The 20,629-nt window shown below is 37.4% G+C and overlaps 1 protein-coding gene across 1 annotated transcript in view; it reads right to left on the bottom strand.

Annotated features, from left to right (window-relative positions):
• The window catches only part of COL4A3 (collagen type IV alpha 3 chain), a gene marked incomplete at its 3' end in the record, with an annotated part of 56,673 nt that overhangs the window by 6,271 nt on the left and 29,773 nt on the right, over positions 1-20,629 (bottom strand). Inside the window, exons 24-45 of the mRNA XM_079539900.1 lie at positions 20,256-20,326; positions 19,026-19,214; positions 18,036-18,204; positions 16,822-16,918; positions 15,620-15,720; positions 14,741-14,838; positions 13,320-13,470; positions 13,067-13,180; positions 12,211-12,378; positions 11,023-11,112; positions 10,603-10,737; positions 9,824-9,922; positions 8,766-8,855; positions 8,029-8,168; positions 7,158-7,284; positions 6,866-6,946; positions 5,807-5,905; positions 4,509-4,559; positions 2,524-2,709; positions 1,833-1,963; positions 1,354-1,426; positions 85-156 (exon numbers count right to left, since the gene is read on the bottom strand). Of these exons, the coding sequence (XP_079396026.1) occupies positions 85-156; positions 1,354-1,426; positions 1,833-1,963; positions 2,524-2,709; positions 4,509-4,559; positions 5,807-5,905; positions 6,866-6,946; positions 7,158-7,284; positions 8,029-8,168; positions 8,766-8,855; positions 9,824-9,922; positions 10,603-10,737; positions 11,023-11,112; positions 12,211-12,378; positions 13,067-13,180; positions 13,320-13,470; positions 14,741-14,838; positions 15,620-15,720; positions 16,822-16,918; positions 18,036-18,204; positions 19,026-19,214; positions 20,256-20,326 (2,532 nt within the window). The remainder of the gene's footprint in view (positions 1-84; positions 157-1,353; positions 1,427-1,832; positions 1,964-2,523; positions 2,710-4,508; positions 4,560-5,806; positions 5,906-6,865; positions 6,947-7,157; positions 7,285-8,028; positions 8,169-8,765; positions 8,856-9,823; positions 9,923-10,602; positions 10,738-11,022; positions 11,113-12,210; positions 12,379-13,066; positions 13,181-13,319; positions 13,471-14,740; positions 14,839-15,619; positions 15,721-16,821; positions 16,919-18,035; positions 18,205-19,025; positions 19,215-20,255; positions 20,327-20,629) is intronic.

The following is a 20,629-nucleotide window of genomic DNA, read 5'->3' as shown; positions in this document are numbered from 1 at the left end:
AAGCAAAATTGTTAAAACAAAACACCACCAACAAAATCAAGCTAAGTTAGCTGGTATTCCAATAAAAGTTGTAACAATAGTTACCGGGTTGGCCTTTTGGTCCCCTTGGTCCTTCTGCCCCTCGTGGTCCAGGTGGTCCTTGATTACCCTTCTCTCCTGAAGAAAGAGATTGGAAATACGTTTGGTTTTTTTTTTTTTCTGCTTTGAAATGTCAAAACAACTGTCAGATTTATGAGTCTTGTGTGATCCATGCAACCTTTCTGAAGAGTAACACAGTCAGCAGCCTCATTTGAAATAGGAGAGTGCACTTCTACGTGTCTTTTGTTACTTTGGAATTCATAGGCCAAGTGTAATCTGTTAATAATTTGTTTCCATATCCCTGTAATGCAGTTCAACTCCCTTCAATCCCAATTGTAAGTTATACTGATGGCTGTCAGGAGGATTATGAAGTTCTTCAAAAGTTTGAAACTTAACAAACAATTCCTTTCACAGTGTAAAATATGAGGTTACATCCAGAATATTCCCTAACAGCTCTGCTGTAAATAATAATAAAGGAAAACTTTTACTGAGCCAGGAGATTTGACTGACAGTGTGAAGAAATGAGAAAGTATAATCATTGTCTGTACAGTGATTTTTAAAATTAGAACTATAAACATAAAATATACAGCATGGAACACAAAGCAGTGGGTTTAACAAGTAAATGACAATTGTGTATTATTTTATATTAGGTAACTGAAAATGAACATATTGGAATGATGCAGGCCTAAATCAGATCACACACACACAGACAAAGTCTTAAAGAACTCTTAGCCAGCAGCTTATCTGACTAACCCTTGGGAATATAAAATCAATAAGTCTAATACATTTTATAGTTTGTCTGCTGATAAACTGGTGAATGAGATCATAATTGGGACTGTTTTATGGCAAGAAAACAACCTAGTGCTTTGTATCATAATTATGATTAAATACTCCTGAGTTCATAGCTAAGAGGTCGCCAAAAATCACATCGTTTAGTGGTGGTGTGGCATTTCTAATTAGCAAACCCTGTTCCAATGTCTTTACACATCATTAGTAAGACGAACATTTTGAAGTTGCCTGAAATGGAGACAATTGAAGCTGCAGCCGTTCCTCACTTTAACAGCATTTTGAACATACTCAGAGCATTTAACTACAGAAAAAATGCTCTCTTAGTGAATGCTTTCTTTCACAGCTGACATGCATTCTGCTCTTGACGGAAAAACTCCATGTCTCTAGGATCTGACCTGGTAGGTGCTATTACATATACTGTTACAACACAATATGGAAATTTTTCTGTTTGCCTCACAGAAGCATACATAGAAAGTACATGAATACCTTTTACACCTGGAAATCCAAGAAAGCCAGGATCCCCTCTAGCACCAGGATAACCTGGCCGACCTTCTACTCCCTGGAAATCAGATATCATCAATAATGAAGACAAAGCAACATCTGCATGCAACAAAGAACATTTCTTTTTTGTTCAAAAATACTTTAAGGGTTATGTACATGGAACATCCCACAACTAAAATAATTTGCTCAATTTTTCAGCATGTTAGAAACAGTCATATCATTGCTAATATCATTCTGTAATACCTAATGGCCAAAGAAATGACATGTCAGAAATACTCAACGATTCCTTTTTGGTCTGCTTAATTTTACGACAGCTGTTTTTAATATCCATTTTAGTATCTTTATTACGCATTTATTTCTTTCACTGTGGGTGTTATTTTCATGGTAAGAATGAAATTTACAATTGAAACACTGTTTTCAATGTTTTCAATGTAAAAGAAACACGTAGCATTCTTTTCACTGACTTTTGGACCCGGAGGACCACTGTCACCAGCTGGGCCCATTGGTCCTTGTATGCCATCTGCTCCTCTAACACCTTTGCTTCCTTTTATGCTCATAGTGGGAAGACCAGGCAGCCCTTGAAATCCAGGAATACCTGTACAGAAACAGAATATATAAAGAACACCACCAACACCATTTCACATACATTACATACAATGCAGCTCTATAATGGTACTTAATGTTCATTGTCTCAGTGATTCCCAAGGAAATACACCCATTTATTTATTTATTAAAAAAAATAATAATAACTAAAATTCATTTTTCTCTAGCCTCTTAATTTAATCTGAGATCAGAGATGAGTTCTTGCAATCCTCTGTAGCACTACAGTTTGTTTGTTTTTTTTATATCCTTCAGTTAATTAAGTCTGGAATACCATGCATGGTATCTCACTTCTTTGAAGTCAGATTTCAGACACCATACAGCTTGCAAAGGAAGAAAGCAAAATTGAGTGGAGGGTAAAACTTATATCATACTGCATGGACCATTCTGGTGTTTGCAGTTGTAACACTGCATGAATTCATAAAGGAACTACCTGTTTAATTATGAAGTTCTCTGGGGAAGAATTCCCTCCAATCTTGAGTTTTGGACAGGCTGAATTCTGCTTTCAATTATCAGTATATCATTTCAGATAAATAAGGAGTTATAACAATATACCTGGTCTTCCATCTGCACCAGGAATGCCTCTATTCCCTTTTGGGCCAGTAATTGCCATGCCTGTTGCTCCTTGAAATCCAGGTAATCCCATTAAGCCAGGAGGTCCAATGGGTCCTTGGTCACCCTGATGACCTTTCATACCTGGTGGCCCAGGAAAACCAGGCAGCCCCATGTCCCCTTTGACTCCTGTAGAGTATAAAGAATATATTTGAGGAGAATCGGCTCGATGGTGAGATGGTATGACAACTTTCAGAAATAGGACTACACAGAACATATGCTTTTACCACACTGTAAAGGTGGAATTCAGCCTTTGGTTTTAGTATATGTCTGTCCCCAATGCCATCTTGCTACTGTACAGCAAAATGGTTACATGAAGGCACAATGCAAGGTAGTGTACACCCGCTTTTCTTTTAAAACTCCACTTCAGAGTTTGCTCATACAAAGGAAGAAACTTGAAGAGAGGGTAGAAAGACCAGATAGGGGAATATTCCCCTATTTCTTGATGTAGTAGTAGAAGCAATGCTAGTTCAAACATCAGAACTGTCAAATCCTATTAAATTAAATTTTGGATAAAACTAAGAGCACAATAACACTACTTGGTAGAGCAAATTCTCAGTTACAAAACACTATTTTTCAACATAGTCTCCACTATTAGTTGTACATTTTGCCAGTAATGAACAAGAGTCTGCATGCCACACTTGTAAAAATCTGCACCAGTGGAGCAGACCCACTGTTTCACAGCTGCTATGATGGCAACATTGGTAAGAAAATGTTGCCCACATCTTTCATCATCTTTCATCATCCTGACTGAATGGAAGTCAGAAGGCACCAAATCTGGACCATATGGTGGGCGTGGCAGGACAGTGCAGCCAAGATTGGTAATGTGTTCTGTGGTCTTCAAACTGGTACAGAGCCTAGCATTATCACGTTGGAGAAGATAGGCTGTCTTCTTCTTTGGCCTGACTCTCTAGAAGTTCAAACCTTCAAATTAGTCAGCATTCTGATGTAGCAGTCAGAGTTGATGGTTTGCCCAGGTTCCAGGAAATCCAGAAGTATACAAGTCCTCTCCTGTACCAAAAGTCAGTGCATATATCAAGTTACCTTCAAGTTACCTGCTGATGGCTGCATTTTGAACTTTTTCTTCAATGAGGAATTAACATATCCTCACTCCATGGACTGCTGTTTTGACTCCGGCTTGCAATGGTAACACCACATCTCATTACCAGTAATGATGTAATTCAGGAAATTGTCACCTTCAGCCACATATTGGTTCAACAGATCCTGACAAAATTGCATACAATGTTCTTCCTGTTCCTGTGTGAGTGTTCATGGTACCCACCTGGAGCAAACTATGTGATATGCCAATACTACCATCATCATTTCCAACACACTGAATCTGATATTCAGCCCTTTACAGAGTTTCCAGGTCATAATCCACTGATTTGCAAGGATGAGTTGATCAAGACACTGTTCATTTCATGGTTTGACTGCTGTGCATGGCTGTCCAGCATGTGACTTGTCTTTCACGTCACTGTCACCACTGCTGAAACACACCACCCACCACCTCACAGCACTCACATCCACTGTCGGTCTCCAGAAACATTCAGCAAACATCAATTAATGCCATCAGGTGCAATTTTTTTCTGTATGGAGGAATTCAATTACATACATTTGCTTCATACACAATTCCTTGTCAGCCACAATTCTGTCACATTGCCCCTCTGCTGCCATCTGTTGCACGGCAAGAAAGTTTAACAGAGTTTTGTAGAGAAGGTTCTATCTCTACTGCTGTATCACCAACATCTGCCCCGATGTTTTGGGACAGCATAATAAAAGAAGAGGCATTACTTTCAGAGCAGCCCTTCTATGTGCCATTTTAAACATCTAAAAACAACTTAAAGATGAAGACTCTAGTATGAAAAAAATGAAAAAAAATAAAGCTCCTATTTTCTGGGGGAAAAAAAAAAAACCAACAAAAAACTCACCTCTACGACCAGGAACACCTTGAAGGCCAGGGATTCCTCTCCCTGGTGCTCCTACAAAATATTAGGTCACATTATACTTAATAGACCAGTGTAGTTGCTAAAAAATGTAATTGTCTAGCACTTCATATTTCACTTCAAAATTCACTGAATCAAAGCATAGGTTTTTGTTACATATCCAATAACTGATACTTTATATTTTGAATCAGTTCTATCCTGAAAAACAAATGATATTTGTAAGCTTTTCTTTACAGCAGGAATTCTTATTTACCAGTTGTATATGAGGCAGAGTCTATAATAAAAGACAAAACTTATTTTCAAGAGGAAAAAGCCAAGTAACAATTTGCATTAGTTAAAAAGAAAAAATAAAAGAACATATATAGTTATAAAAATGAAAATACTTTAACGGTGATTACTCAAAACTGAATATGAAAAAACACATGAATATCTAAAGTACAGGTGTCAAGAGGATGGGGCCAGAATCTTTTGTCAGGGCAACAAGCACAGTTTGGAGCACAGGAAGTTCCATCTGAACATGAAGAAAAGATTCTTTACTTTGAGGCGACAGAGCACTGGAACAGGCTGCCCAAAGAGGCAGTGAAACTTCCTTCTCTGGAGATATTCGAAACCTGCCAGGACGCTTTCCTGTGTAACTTACTCTAGGGAATGCGCTTTAGCAGCAGGACTGAACTGGACGATCTCCAGAGGTCCTGTCCAATCCCTGCAAGCCTGTGATTCTATGAAATGGCTTATTAGGAATGCCTTCTCAGGATTTTATTTTATTTTTAAGGTATTAATATATAAGAATATTTTGACTGTAAAACATTAGAACATTCTGTCAGAATTCAGCACAGGATTGTATCTATCTGTGGACACTGATGATATCAGGAATGACATGTAAAAGCTGGAAGCTTTTACACACTGATTCCTTTCATCCTTTTCGTGTGTGAAAGCTGAGACCCCTTCTTTAAAGGGATTTCAGTTCTCCTAGGTTTTCTCAGGTGAAACACATAATAAACATTAATAGCAGTGCTTAGACTCTTGCAGAAATTAACATTTTAAGGGGAAATTATGACAAATCACATGTATAATAGATGAGTGATATGCATTTCATTAATAGCATGTACTACAATTACATAGAAAGTCAATAAATTAAGTAAAATTAAAAGCCTTCTACCCACAAAGTCCTCTTCAGCTCCACAGAATTTTCTTATTAATTCTTCCCCCAAAAATTCCTGTCAGTTTAGCTGGAGAAAAAAAGTAAATTTTAAAATATAATGCAAGTATTTCACTGCAGTTACCTGGTTCTCCCTTTAGTCCTGGGGCACCTGGCATACCGTCCTGACCCTGATTACCTCTTTCACCAGCAAGTCCATTTTCTCCAGGGTATCCAGCAGCACCTGTGAATTAAAAAGGACCACAGTATCATTTTTTCTTCTATTATTTTACACAGAAAAGAGAGAAGATCTGAATTTCTTTTATAAAAAAAATTATTAGTGCAGCTACTTCAAAGATAGAGATAACCATCTTGTATAAAAACATTTGTCAGAAGCAGACTATCTTTTGTATTGAGTCACTGGACTTCAGTGGATTTAGAACTCTCACAATTTCCACCATTCCCACTATTAACATGGAACCCGTGGTGCTGGAAATCCATACAAACAGCATGCTTTCTTTCCCTAGCTTTATTACAAAATCAAGTTTTCCAGTAGATTCTGATCTTTGCTAAGTGCTGATAAGCCAGCATTAGTTCACTAAAGCCAACAGCACAACATAATTTAGATGAAGATCTGCAAATGAGAATATTCTATGCCCTTTTTTGAAGACAGGGACTGACTGACTTTTGTGAAGTCTATATTACAAACCTCTTCTGCCACATATTTACACACTACCCCTTATGCATTTTCTTAAATGGCTCAATATTTTCTGCTGCTTTAAGAAATGACTGCCATGCTCTTCCTCTTCTTTCGTCACCAATTTACTTTCTCCTTCATGTCTAGTTATGTCTTAGTTTATTATTCCCTTTTAGTAGGTAAAACAAGCCTTTCCTACTATCTGTGTTGCTATCGTATCTTGAGACTTTTGGACTGAAAAAAGAAAAAGAGTATCAAGGAAAAGGTTTCACAGTACTGAAGTGAAATTAAAACTTATTCCCTGAGCTGAACTGAGAACACTGAAAATAGGCTGTTAAAGAACTCAGCTGAAATTGAAGAAGACAAACAAAGCTTCATACCAATATTAACAGAGAATGTAACTATATCAGGTAAAGTCTAAAAGCTCATAATAATATCAACTGTCTCATTACAAAGAAAATAATAAACCAGAGGGCAGCAATCTGGAAGAAATGCTATATACCATACCAGGAGGGCCTGTAACACCCTGTTGTCCTGGGTGGCCCTGCTGTCCTTTAACACCAACATCTCCAGGAAGTCCAAGTCTCCCTGTAAGAAAGAGTATGGGAGAGAAAAAGAGGCAATTCCTATTATCTCTTGGAATGTAGTTAGCCTGGATGTGCTGACAATAAAGGAGCTGCTTGAAGTTTATGACAGCTGAATGTAAAAGTGCCACCCCACAGGCACCTTGCGTAGCTTACTGAGAAATTCTCTTCTAATAGAATATCAGCATTTAATCCCTCTCCAAAACAAAACATACCTGGGTTTCCAGCAACTCCTGTTTCTCCTCTGAACCCAGGTAGTCCTGGTGCTCCTTTATGTCCTGGCTGACCTTGGGATCCTTTTTCTCCTTTCCTGCCCAAGGCCCCAGGAGCCCCTGGATCTCCCTAAGAAATAGCAGTTGCACACAAACAGGTAAAGAATGACATTATATTCTGTATTTGAAGAATAGAAAAATCATGCTTATTTTTAAACTTACAAATTAACTTTAGTCCTTAGATGTTTTTTTTCATAGACTTTTTCCAATTTTATTCTAACAGTTGCTCTTTTGATAAAAAAAAAAACCAACATTCTACACATAATATACAGGTATACAAAATAGTAAAATGCACATTTTATCTTGAATTACATCCAACTTGCAGAACAACAATCTCTTTCTTGATATCCAGCCAATAAAGAAAGTAAACTGATAATCTGGACAAATTACAGGAAGTAATAATAAAAAAATAAAAAAAAATTAAAAAATAGTTTTTCATCATCAACCACATCTTTTGGGTAAACTCACATGTAAAGATTCACAGTTAACCAACAAACAAAACATGTGAAACAAAATTGCATCCACTTTGTCTAACTCATATCTAACTAAACATACTACTAAAAAAAAAAAAAAATTTTAAATGGTATCAATAGGCTTTCAAAAACCAACATAGTTTTAGAGTACACAATTTTGGCATTTTCTGAGACTATTTTTCTGCAATTCTTGATGTACAACAGGATTTTTGTATGCATCATCATAAGCATATTATCTACTTATCTCCTGCAAATTCTACAATTCTTGCTTACACATTTTTCTGTTTCTATTGTCAAGGACTCTGCTTTTTAATATGACAATGTTTCTATTGCCTCTATACCTGAGGACCAGGTTCTCCTGGGAGTCCAGGAGATGGGTGCCCAGGGTCTCCTTTTTCACCTGGAAAGCCACCATAGCCTGTTGGACCAGGGTCACCTGAAGTTCCTGGAAAGCCCGGAGATCCCTTCTGTCCTTTTTGACCTGGAAATGAACAGATAATAACAGCATTCTTAAATGGATCATAATCACAAATCACATTTCATGCTTTGGTAACTAGTGCTTGTATATTCAGATATACATTCTTCATCAGAAATAAAGTATTTTGTACAATTACTGATTTTAATTCCAAACATGTTTAAAAAAAAGTTTATTACAATTAACAGTATATAAATTAAATAATTTGTATTTAATTTATTATCTCTAATTTCAATAGTTGAAACTTGTAAGTCTTATGACCACTAGCCAGGCATTTGGTTACAAAACCAGATTAAGCCACTATACATTACCATGAACTGAATAATTAATGACCTGAAATTATTATTTAAGAAGTTATTATAAGCTATATAAAGAGATAGTCAGTTACAATACATTATTAACATCCGGTCTAAAATTCAAGAAAGAGAGAAGTCCTTTCTATAATTCAGGCAAATGCTGGGGTGTAAGAAGTCTAAAAATACTGCAGAGAATAAACCTCAACTTGAGTAAGTCTTGTCTGTGCACTTACAGTAACTGCTCAGATCTGCGTGAATACTTCTGTACAGCTCTATCAATTTACAACATGACTTAATAGAAAATAACCTGGAATTCCCATGTTCCCTTTGTTTCCTGGTGCACCAGGAAATCCTTGTCCTCCAGGAATCCCTGGAAGACCCATAAATCCTTTGACACCTGCAAGATGAAAAAAAAAGTGTCATCTTCATATGCCCTGCTTAGATACTGTCTAGTAGAGCTGAGATTAATATGGAATCTTTTACTTCACACATTGCATGTTGTCTTGTCATTTTATAAATCAACAAACAGTGAATTTTAATTCTTTCTAGTGCTCTGGATGCACATAAAATTATCAGTATTGTTATCAAGGAAAAAAATTAAATATCTTAAATATTGACACTAACATATTAAGGTTTGTGACTCACCACAGCACTTCAGAATGGCAACTGAACCTTTGAACATTTTATCAAGATCAGTAATTTCTGTTCATACGTTGGACTTTTCTTCCATGGTTCAGCTGAATTCAGACTGGTCTCTTGGTGTGTCACAATCACTTTAGATTAATTTAGCTAAATTAACATTCAGTTTAACAATTGCAAAGTAGAGCTTCATCTAGACATCTAAATTCCAGGGTATTGGTAATCCCTGAATATTTAGGCACGTCATGTCTGATTTTCTCCCATAAAAAGTCAGAGAGTACTAAAGTATTTGCAGCTTTTTTCGTGATGGCTACGCTGCAACAACTACAAAGGACATATCGGTGATGATAGTGGTTAATCCCATCATGATAGGAGACTAAAATTATTTCTCATTTCATAATTGTCAAAATTTCTATGTATCTAATTACACTATTGCGATTACTAGAAATAAATTATCTTAAAGAACAAAAAATACAGAAATACGGAGAAGTAAAATTTTTTAGTAGCATTCATTTGGAAAAAAACCCACCATATTCATTTCTCACTCAAGGCCGACGTGTATCATTATGCATGAGGGCCTGGTGATGTCAGAGCAAACTGTGAAAGGTAGGTTTATAATTTACACTGAATTTTTTTAAGACTTATACTGAAGACCCAGTAACTTTCAAAATAATATTATCTTACCCTTCATGTGATATGGTAATTTTCAACATACATACTCCATACCTGGTACACCAGGTACTCCTTCAGATCCAATAAGACCTGGGGAACCTTGGACACCTGCATCTCCTTTTTCTCCTTTTAGGCCCATTCTTCCTTGAACTCCTAAAATGGTTTAAAAAAAAAAAAAAATTAAAAATTGCAGAACAGCATTTTAGAATGTGAGTTTTCTAACTCTTCTAAAATAATGAAACTGCAATGGAGTAAAATATTTTATTGACAAACACAAGAGACAAGCTCACAGTCCATGCCTTCTCTATTTCCCATATGAAGACAAAAGGAAGTTCCTGAAATCTACCACATGAAAAGGTCTACACAAAGACAGACAGCATTAGTTGAGCTTGCACAACTCATATGCCTAGTCTCTGCTAATATTACACAGAAAATAAATCCTCTGACAGTCAAATATATCTAAGCAGAGTCAACTTCTTTACGAATATGGTACTCAGCTGGTAAGCACACTTGTTTCTGCTCAAAAGCTACTGTGTGTGTAAAGACACATAGGATTTATTTATATAAACTTACAATCACATTTTATTACTGATTTAACATTACAATGTGAGGATTATTAAGGATGGACTTGGCAAAACAGAGATAAATATTCAATGTAATATCCAGCTATCTCACAAGAAAAGGCAGTTAGAGTGTTCAGCAATAATTATTAGAAAGCTGTGTGAATACTTTGAGTAGTAAAGTTACTGTCTTCCATATGTTAGAATCCACTGAAACTGCAACACACATGACAACCCTAACTAGCTTTGAATGATGAAAAAGTGAATGGGTACCTTTTGAGCCTTGTTCTCCTTTATTTCCAATCACAACCAAGGTTTCAGATGGTCCAGGAAAACCTTTGTCACCTGGTTCACCTTGTGCTCCAAGAAACCCTTTTCTTCCTTTTAGCCCTGGAGAGCCAAAAGAACCTGAAAGAAAATATATTTTCTAAGGATAATATGTTGAACATGAATGAGACAGAAAAAACAAAAACAAAAACAGAGCAAGAAGCTCTGTAGCAAATCATTAACCATTTTCACAAATACCATGAAGTAGGAAAGGTGACAATTCAGTACTGCTAAAAGAAAAACTCTACTGTTCTGTTGGTTGACTGCTAGGGTCCAGAAGTCAAAGATTTACCAAGACACAAAGAAATTCTGGTTAAGCTCCTGTATTCTTAAGGAATAATGAAGGCACATAGTTTTGTCACTTGCCTCTGATACCAGGGTTGCCTGGACTTCCAATCCTGCCAGGGGGTCCAGGAATTCCTAACGGCCCCATTATACCTGGCTCTCCTCTAGGGCCTGTGGAAATGAAACAATAGAAATGTATTCATTAATACTGATCAGTAACATAGAACATTACTTTAGAAAGTTATGCATGTGTCTACGATTTAAATGGTTAATTGATTCTTTTGATTTTTTTCTCCATTTCTAGAACATAACCATTGAAGCAAGTTCATCAGCTTTTAACAACTGAAACAGCACTTACATACAGATCAACCTGGGTAGTTTGAGGGGTTACTATCAGCTGCAATGGCTTTTACCAATTATTGAAATAATTGAGAGTGAATGTAATATACTTGATATCTGCACTGAGCTGTGACATCTATCACAGGATGTGTGGAAAAGACATTCCTTTCTGACTCGGGAGCTGGGAGCCAGCCAAGACATGACAGCTCATCTCAAACAACATTAGAAGCCTAGGTTTGGCCTGAAGGTTCGTCATTATTTTTACAGTTGTATATATGAAAATGTACTTGCCATCTCCTTCCAACAGTATAACAAAGGATTTAAGAGTACCGAAAAATCTTTATTAAAAAAGCTGCATTACATACATGATTTCTTTTATTCTACCAACAAAGTACAAACGTGTTTCTGAAAAAAAATAACCCAACTAAACAGCTCATCCTATAGGGATTACCGACTTAAGTCAGCTCTGTAACAGTTTGAGTCATAACTTTGAGAGACTCAAGACATGAGCTTTTTTTTCCTTTTTCCCCAGAAAAAAGAAGAAAGGTAGCATTAATAAGCCATCCATTTGAAAAGGGATGCTGCGTAAGAGCTATTAAGTTCTTTACACTTTCATTATGCTGGGAAGACTCTGAATGTTAACTACTAGTATTCTGTTTCAGACATTGCCATACAGAAAACAATGTGAAGTAACCTGTTCTCTAAAGAGCGCTGTAGGAAACTTGGTACCGGTTCATAACAGCTTCTAGATATCCTAATGATGATTGATTTTCTTCCATTTAAGATCATACAGGTCTCTGTATGAAAACTGCTAATGTAAACTATTTCTGTATTTTCAACTTAGAGTTAATTACATGTCACCATGACTGACATCTTTTTGCAGAGACTGACTAGCTTTCCATGTCAAAACACATATTTGCAAGACCTTACCTGGCACACCAAAGACTCCTGGCCTTCCAGCCTGCCCCTTGAGACCAGGTAATCCTGTGTTTCCCAGGAGACCTATTAATCCAGGTTCCCCAGGCTTTCCATCAATTCCTGGGATACCCAAACCAGGAGGACCTAGTTTGCCTTTTGAACCTAGTGAACCTCTTCTTCCTAAGAAAAAATACATGACGGTGTATGTAAGTATACCTTGCTGGAAAATTAACCTTCATCTCTATCTTGCCATCGTAAGCACAAAGCTCTTCATGAACTCTGACAACTATACAGAAGATATATATGTGAAAACACACAGGACAGATCAGACAAACGTAAAATACCAATTGTACATTCATCCTCCAAAAACTGTGGGGAGTGATTTCCCACCATGATAAAAAAAAATTTTTGAGTTCACATACAGGAGAATAACTGAGCTGAGTGTCTGAGTGTGTTTCTCTTGAAATGGAAATCATATGCAGTGGATGCAGGTACTCTGAGTTCCCGAACTGGTTTTCCCTATAGTTAAGACTCTTCCTCTGTTTTACTTCTTTATCAATAACATTGCACGATGTTCAACCCCATATGAGACAGATGACTGAAACAGACTTTTACCTGTGGAATTTGCATCAGTTCATAATCACTTTTTGGGCTATAAAATGCAATCTGACTCTTAATTTATCTTAATCAGTTGTCCGCTTCCTCCAATCTGCAGATAATAATTCTTCTTAAATGAAATCTCATTTTGTTGCAGATTATCCCATAATCAATATCCATAAACAACTTCAGATCCCTCAGGACATTGGAAGGCAGAAATAAAACCCAGAACCACTTAGCCAAAAAGCTTGTTTGATTTGGAGCATCCTACCTGGTGGGCCTGTAGCTCCCTGGGCACCTGGAAAACCTGGCAGGCCAGTAAGACATTCAGCCGGTTTCCCTGGAAAACCTGGATCCCCAGGAACACCAGATGAGCCTGGATCTCCTAAAAGAAAGGAGACTATTTTCATAACAATTTAGATAGTAGTTCGAAGCTTTGAGTGAACACTGTTTGACTTGGCTTCCCTTTCCTTAAAATACGGATGTAACTTGCTGTGTTCCTTATGCTTATTTGACCACAGTACCTCTTAGGCCACTATTGCCATCACGTCCAGCATGCCCTGGTAAGCCTGGAAGTCCTGGAAATCCAGTATCACCTTTTGGGCCAGGAATGCCACGACCTCCTGGTGAACCTAGTTTGCCTGGCTCTCCAGGAATAATTATGCCTGGGTCACCCTGCAACACAGAAATACGGACAATCACTGTGTACTGTGCTTTGCAAATCTGCCAAAATATTTTCTTCACTCTGTGATCAGCTAGATTTTTTTTTTTATTAATCATCATCTTTTCTTGGGGATCTTTCACTTTGCCATATATATTGTCTACAATTCAGTAGAACACTGGATGTTTCTTATTGATCAGCTGCAGATTCCATACCAATATATTAATTTGTCCAAATAGCTTTTGAACTCTTACCTCCTACCTCTAAGAAATTGCTACTAAGCATAAAAAGGCAATTCCCTCTGTTTGGCTGTTACTGCATTATGATGCTTGCTTAACTGAAAAATGTTGGACCTATACCTGAAAATAAATTTTTTCCTTTATTTTACATGACAGTCATTTTTTTCATTATGATGTTTATTTAAGTAATCAAACTCAGCACCTAGAATATTCACAATATTCATGGTTTTCTTCTTTTCCCCTTGTAATTCTTCTGAACACTGTTTTCCATGAACACTGTTTTTTTATGACAAACATGTCAACTCTCTTCCTTGAAAGGAAAAGTTGAACTGTTTGTTCTTACTGGCTGACCAAAGTGTTGGCTGTTAGGGGTACAAGCAAACCAGTATGTTCTTAAGGCTCGTGAGTAGAGCTTAGCATATACAAGCCACTGATTACATATTTGGACCAGAAAGGTCACTTTAAATAAGTTGTTCTGTGGCATGAAGCACAGCATAAATAATAATTAAACAAACAAACCCAAACAATTTAAACCTTCATTCTTTGTCATATTAAAAAAAGAAACAAACAAACAACAACAACAAGACACATAAAAGAATGTTATATGAACACACACAAAAGAAGAAATGCCATCTTTTCAAAACAGCGAAGCGTTATTATTTTGTTCACATTTAGATCCTGATTACAGATTAGTCAAGTGTCCTACAATTACATATGCCATCATATATTTCTGAGTAGCCATCTTTTCAGAAGCTGTGGCATTTATTAATTATTTATTTTGCTGAAAGCAAAGCAATAACCTCACTGTGCTGTGAAAACAGAAGTACCAAAACATCCCAAACATCTGGAGATCTGAGATCCTGCAGCTTTAGTTAAAATTTTACTTTACACTTCTCTTATAAGAGATTTCATTTGATTGATTGTGCATCACAGGTCACTAAATACAGGAGTTCTTATTTTCCTTACATTTCTTAATTTATTTGCACACTGTCACATTTAATGAATGGTACCTATGGAAAAGTCTGTGCTGTATTTCTACACAAACCTTCTCTCCTGGTTGTCCTAGATTTCCAGCGCGGCCTGGCTCTCCAATCTTTCCTTCACAACCTGGTGCCCCTCTGCTTCCAGGAAGTCCTTTGTCTCCTGCAAATGAAATAAAATGTCAGACCAAATGCTGTATTTATCAACTTAGTTTACAAATGGGTATTTGTATGTCTGCTGTTAAGCACTTCTTTCACTAAGTTATACTTAACACGCATCTGCCACGCGGTCTTATTCTCTAAGTATTATCACAATACTCATTGTAACACTGCTCAGTTACTCATTTCAAGTGTTAAATAACTGTCTGGAGTGAACCTGTTGATGTGCCAGTTCCCTACTATTCTCTTCAACAAGCTACATTGTAGTAATTTTAGTATCATAGCTTTCTACTTTTTGTTTGTAGGTTTCCTGGTGGGGCTATGAGAGCAGTTCATATTTCGAGAATCCAAAGGCACATATAAAAGATGGGCACGACTGTGCACGAGGAGGGGCCAAATTCACAGCATTCAAAATGCTTTCTATTTCCTCCAGAATAGACCAGATACAACACTGCACTGAATCAACACTGATTAAATTAAAGTACTGCTACTTTTTCAGCTCTGTTGCATGCATGCAGGTAAGCAGAATCCATCTGAAGTAAGTGAGGAGTGAGGCACTCAGAACTATTTATTAGGCCAATATTCCGGGAAGCATCAATTCTTTGAATCATCTTTTAAAATATCTTCCTACTGACAACTTCAGTACATCTCTGAAATACTTCATATTTGCACTCTGAACGCAGTGTTGCAATTATTGCGACTTGAAGGCAGTAAAATTCTTTTTGTGTTTTTTTGTTTGTTTGTTTGTTGTTGTTGTTGTTTTAAGATCAAAAAATATGTTTTACCTTTTGGGCCCGGATTTCCAGGAAACCCAAGCCCTGGAAAGCCTGTGTCACCTGTTGGCCCTGGATGCCCCACATCACCTGGCTGACCACTTGTTCCAATCCTACCTGTTCAAAGAAAATACATAAACTGTGATGCATCTTACCACAGAACTTTATCATATAATAACTTGGTGTTTTCTAGTTTATCATTATTAATTAGAACATCACTGTAGATCATACTATTGGATCTTTGACACTATTTATCCTCCACATCACTTACAATAATAATTGTGATCTTTGTGTTCACAACATCAAAGCAGACATGAGTCTATGAGCTAAGTCTTTATGCAATACTCCCAATTTCAATTTTTTTGAACAACTATGTACAGATACAAATCTTCCACTTGCTGAGGTTGTTCAAGCAATACATCATAGGGCTTAGGCTCAGAGCAGAACCAACTATATGAACAGAAGCTACCGTAAAACTGACGATAGATTTTTCTGTGCTCTTCAGGGCAGTTTTAAGGACTACTGTTCCATAACATCAAATCAAAGAGGCCTTACAGTTAGCTTCAGTCTCACTGCAATATTTAGAAGACCAGCTGTCAGAAAAGCACTCCTCTAAACCCAAGCCCCAAACCCACACATAAAGGAAACTCACTCACAGTATATTAGAACAATGGTTAATAAAGAAAAAAAGAGCCTAGAAACTTAGTAATATAATTATAAATAATTATTTAAGCAAGCTTACCACTACTGTATAAGTTGTGGGTTTTTTTTGTTTGTTTGTTTGTTTGTTTTTTTACTGTCACTACTGAGGGCTTAAGAATGCTTTAAATTTTAATTCTTCTCTTTTGAGGACTGCAGGAGTTGCAGTGTATTTTAGATTAGACTTTCCAAAATTATGTCAGAGGTGCCTTTTAGGATATATGAGCTGCAACATATACATCTGAAGTTTCTGTTTCTTGGAAAGCAGAATATAGCACCGCTTAGACCCTCCACTGTACTGCCACTGTGGTCATGGCCCCACGTGCCTTTTCTGTCCATTTTTATGTCTACTCCCCCTGGTTTTCTTAAAAGAGAAGGATATAGCTTATTCCTTAGTCTCTGTACCACAGAAATTCTTACAGTTCTCTCAAAATAACCCAACAGTTTTATCCAGCTAGAGATGGTAGAGAAATTCCAATCAGATCATCTGTGATTTTGACATTATCTAAACATACTCACCAGGCACTCCTGGGGGTCCGGGTAAACCATCTGGTCCTTGAGGTCCTGGCAATGCAGGCAATGGAGCTATCCTTCTGGTCTCTCCTTTCAGACCTTCAGGAAATACATTATCAAAGTCTCATAGTTTGGAAATATTAGGCATTTAAAAAAATAACAAGGAATCTACTCTGTTAAAAATGCAGTCTTCTTCTGCAGTTCCCATACTTCTGAAGCTCTGACAGATTTTGAATAACCTTGAAATCCTGACTTAATACAGGGGTATAATTTTATTGACACTAAGCCCACCTCATGACTTCCTCTCAGCGCTCCTGCAGTCTAGTGGAAAACCAGAAAAAAGAGCACAAAATGATTTCAAGTAGGAAATAAAAGTTATTGTCAACACCAACAATGACTGCCCTCAGATCAGATGAGAAGAAACAAACCAAAAAAACCTCACATCCAGCAATGTCTCCAACAGAGATTTATGTAGACTTCTTGATACGTGGAACAATATCACAAACCCAGAAAGAGTGACAAAGGCTCAGACAGATGTAATCTGATAATTGCATTTCTTTGGATAACAAATTCCCATCTTAAATGAGTCAACAATTCAGGTATACAGCATCCAATGTATCACTGCAGTTACAAGCACTAAGCTTCAGAATCCCAAGGATCTAAAATTCAAAAATTCTCTTTAAGAAGTGACTTAACCCTACCTTGAGTACATCTCTCCTGTCCAACTTCAAGTTCTTCCAGATTATACTTGCCTTTAAGTAAACACACTGATGATTCTGGTACTGATTCAATCCTTCCTATTTTCCTTGACATCAGCTCACACTAATAACTATAAAGTTAAGGGATCTTTTTTTATTATTAAGACAGTCTGGAACAGCACTGGAACCTGCTGCTGAAAAATGTGCAGTCTTTTTCCTTGGAAGTTTTCAAGGCTTGACTGGATAACCCTTTGAGGAACTTGTTCTAATCTCATAGCTTACCCTTCTCTGAGCAGGATTTTGGACCAATGGACCTGATAGGGTCCCTTCCAACCTCAGCTGTCTTATGACTCTAAGATTTTTGCTATTGTTATTTGTGGGACTGAATCTGGAACAACACACATCTCATCCTGAGAAAAACTTCCTATGTTTCATAATTTATATCTTTGTCTTCAGTCTCCCTCTGCAATTGAAATCTTTAACATGGGTAAAGAATAATAAAATAGTAAGTTACAAACCAGCTTCTCCAGGCAATCCATGTGGACCAGGCAGTCCTTTAGAGCCTTTGACACCTCTTATTCCTTGTGGTCCATATCCTGGCAGTCCAGGAAGCCCCATCTCTCCAGGAAAACCAGGGTTACCAGGCAATCCAGGTTGTCCTCTATCTCCTTTTGAACCAGCCAATCCCTATTAATGGTTACACATGTCTGTATTCCACAAATCACTTGCTTTTCATGCTAACTTTCAAAACAAAATGGCTGGTTCTCTGTGACTGTGATATCATATTATTTCAGCAGCAGAGCATCTCTGTTAAATGAAGAGGACTTTTATGACTGAATTAATTGTGATCAAGAAAATATGAATTTTAGTATCAGTGTTACAAGCATAGGGCATTCATTCATCCTTTTTATTAAAAGTGAAATAGTACAAACCAGCTCAATTTTCAATCACTGTGGCAGTACACTGAACGATTACTTTTTATTTTTCAAAGCAATATTTGGGGAAAAACAAAATTTCAACATTGATTCTCCTTGAATACAATGAGGTTAAGTTTAGAGAAAGTGATATTTGAATTGCTTTTACAATTTCTCAGCCAACACAGCACAATGATAATTGCTAGTTTCTTTCTGCTGCACAGAGAGCTCTGTCCCAGCAATTCTAGTCTTAAAGTAATTCTCCCAGCTTTTGTGGTTTTTCTCAGCCCTGACTGTAGATTAACTCCTTAAGACCAAAAAAAGAATCATTTGGACTTTTTATTTTAAGCATTGTGAGATAGAAAATCCACACAAGCCTCATTTATCTCTGGTAGTACACAAGGATATTTACTGTCATTCTTTTGTTTTCACTTGGGATTGGTTGCTATAGATGAGCATAGCACCTCTAAGTCAAGGAGAAGCTATTGAGCTGAAATACCACAAGAGGTAAAACAGATCATTACATAAAATAAAATAATTGACTAAGCTTTTCATGAATTCTGTATTCACTACAGATAGATAATGCGTACTCACCTCTTCACCTTTAGAACCTTTGTAACCTTTAGAGCCAGGTCTTCCCAGAAATCCACTTGATCCTTTTCTCCCTTTGTCTCCCCTGGGTCCTGGATCTCCTTGCTCCCCTTTTGGTCCCTCTGGATACACATACCCTGGCTCACCTTTTGAGCCCTTACGTCCTTGATCTCCTTTAAAACCTGGAGGTCCCTGGAAAAAAGCAACCAGAAAATTTCAGTGCTAGACATGTCAAGTGTTTTTTTTGTTTGTTTGCTTGTTTGTTTTTCAGTAGTATTTTGATTGAATACCTGAGAATGATTCTCCTCTCTATTTACTGAAAGCGCACACTTCAATCAGTGGCACAAATAAGAGTACAAGAAAATATCTTAAAATCTGAGATTTCTTCTCCTCGTGTGACTCTCTCCCTAGGAACACTGTAACTGCCATGGTTAGCTATCTGTAGCTAATTTCAGTGCTCTTTTCTTGACCCCTCAGGGCATAAAGAAAAGTTGAAAGCACACTCAGATCTAGTGACCTTCTGCTCATGAGATCTAGGGAGCTGGAAAAAAAACATTAGCAGGCTCTTTCAATTATACACCTGTATGCCACCACAGTATATATTTGTGCATGACAGTTTTGTCTTGGACAGTGTCTACTGTTCTTTCCCAAGAATAATTATTACTACAGGCACAAGTTAGAACAACCACCTGCTATGTCTGTTGCAGGTGCCTGCCAACCCTCTTCAGCAAGGTTCCCAAGAAGGAACGTTCTTTGTACCAGTAAATGGAGCATTATGATTTTCTCAGTACAGCTGGGGCTTTGGCAAGTCTGGACTTGCCAAGATATGCTGGACACAAGAGAAGTGAGAGATCCGAAAAAAGGCACAGTGGACAAAATATACAGTAGACATATACAGACAAAACTGTAACATGCTTAACAGCCACTGCCATGATGAACAGAATCTTGGCCTCCTCTTCATCAGACTAGTCAACTTTAGTGTCCTCAGCTTCTCCTCACAGGACCTGTCTTCCAGCCCTTTAACCAGCTTTGTTGCCCTCCTCCGGCCAGTTTCAAACATCTTAATATCCTTTTGCTATTAAAGAGCCCAGAATTGCACACAACATTCAAGGCAAGGCCACAACAGAAAACGGTTGAAATCACTTAGTGTAACACAGCATGTAACACCAGCTGTGACATTTACATGAAATTATTATGGGATCTGAAAAATAATCTGAAAAATGCAAATCTTACTTGAGCTCCTGGAAACCCTGGTGCACCTGGAGAACCTGGAGCTCCTTTGGGACCTGGTGCTCCTTCTCTACCTGCAAAAGAAACAGTGTATTTTGCAAAGGATAAAGAAACCAAGGAAATGGATTTTGACAAGCTCTGATAATCACACTGAGCACTGAATGTTACTGCCATTCACACTGACTGCATGAGCACAGGCTTCAAACAGCACCTAAGCTCAGTGCTCAGGCATAAATGCTTTTAGGGCACAGGCTCACTTCAGCAAATGGAGCTGCATTATGCACACTTATCGCAACATCAGGGCTATTTCAGGGACCCAGAATATTGCATGCTGCAGACATTCTCATACCAGTCCTGATTCTCATCCTAAAAGTATT

The sequence above is a fragment of the Tetrao urogallus genome (genome assembly GCF_951394365.1).
Source record: "Tetrao urogallus genome assembly, chromosome: 9".
NCBI lineage: Eukaryota > Metazoa > Chordata > Aves > Galliformes > Phasianidae > Tetrao > Tetrao urogallus.
The sequence above is the reverse complement of the archived record's forward strand: the minus strand, read 5'-3'. Positions and strand labels throughout refer to the sequence as shown.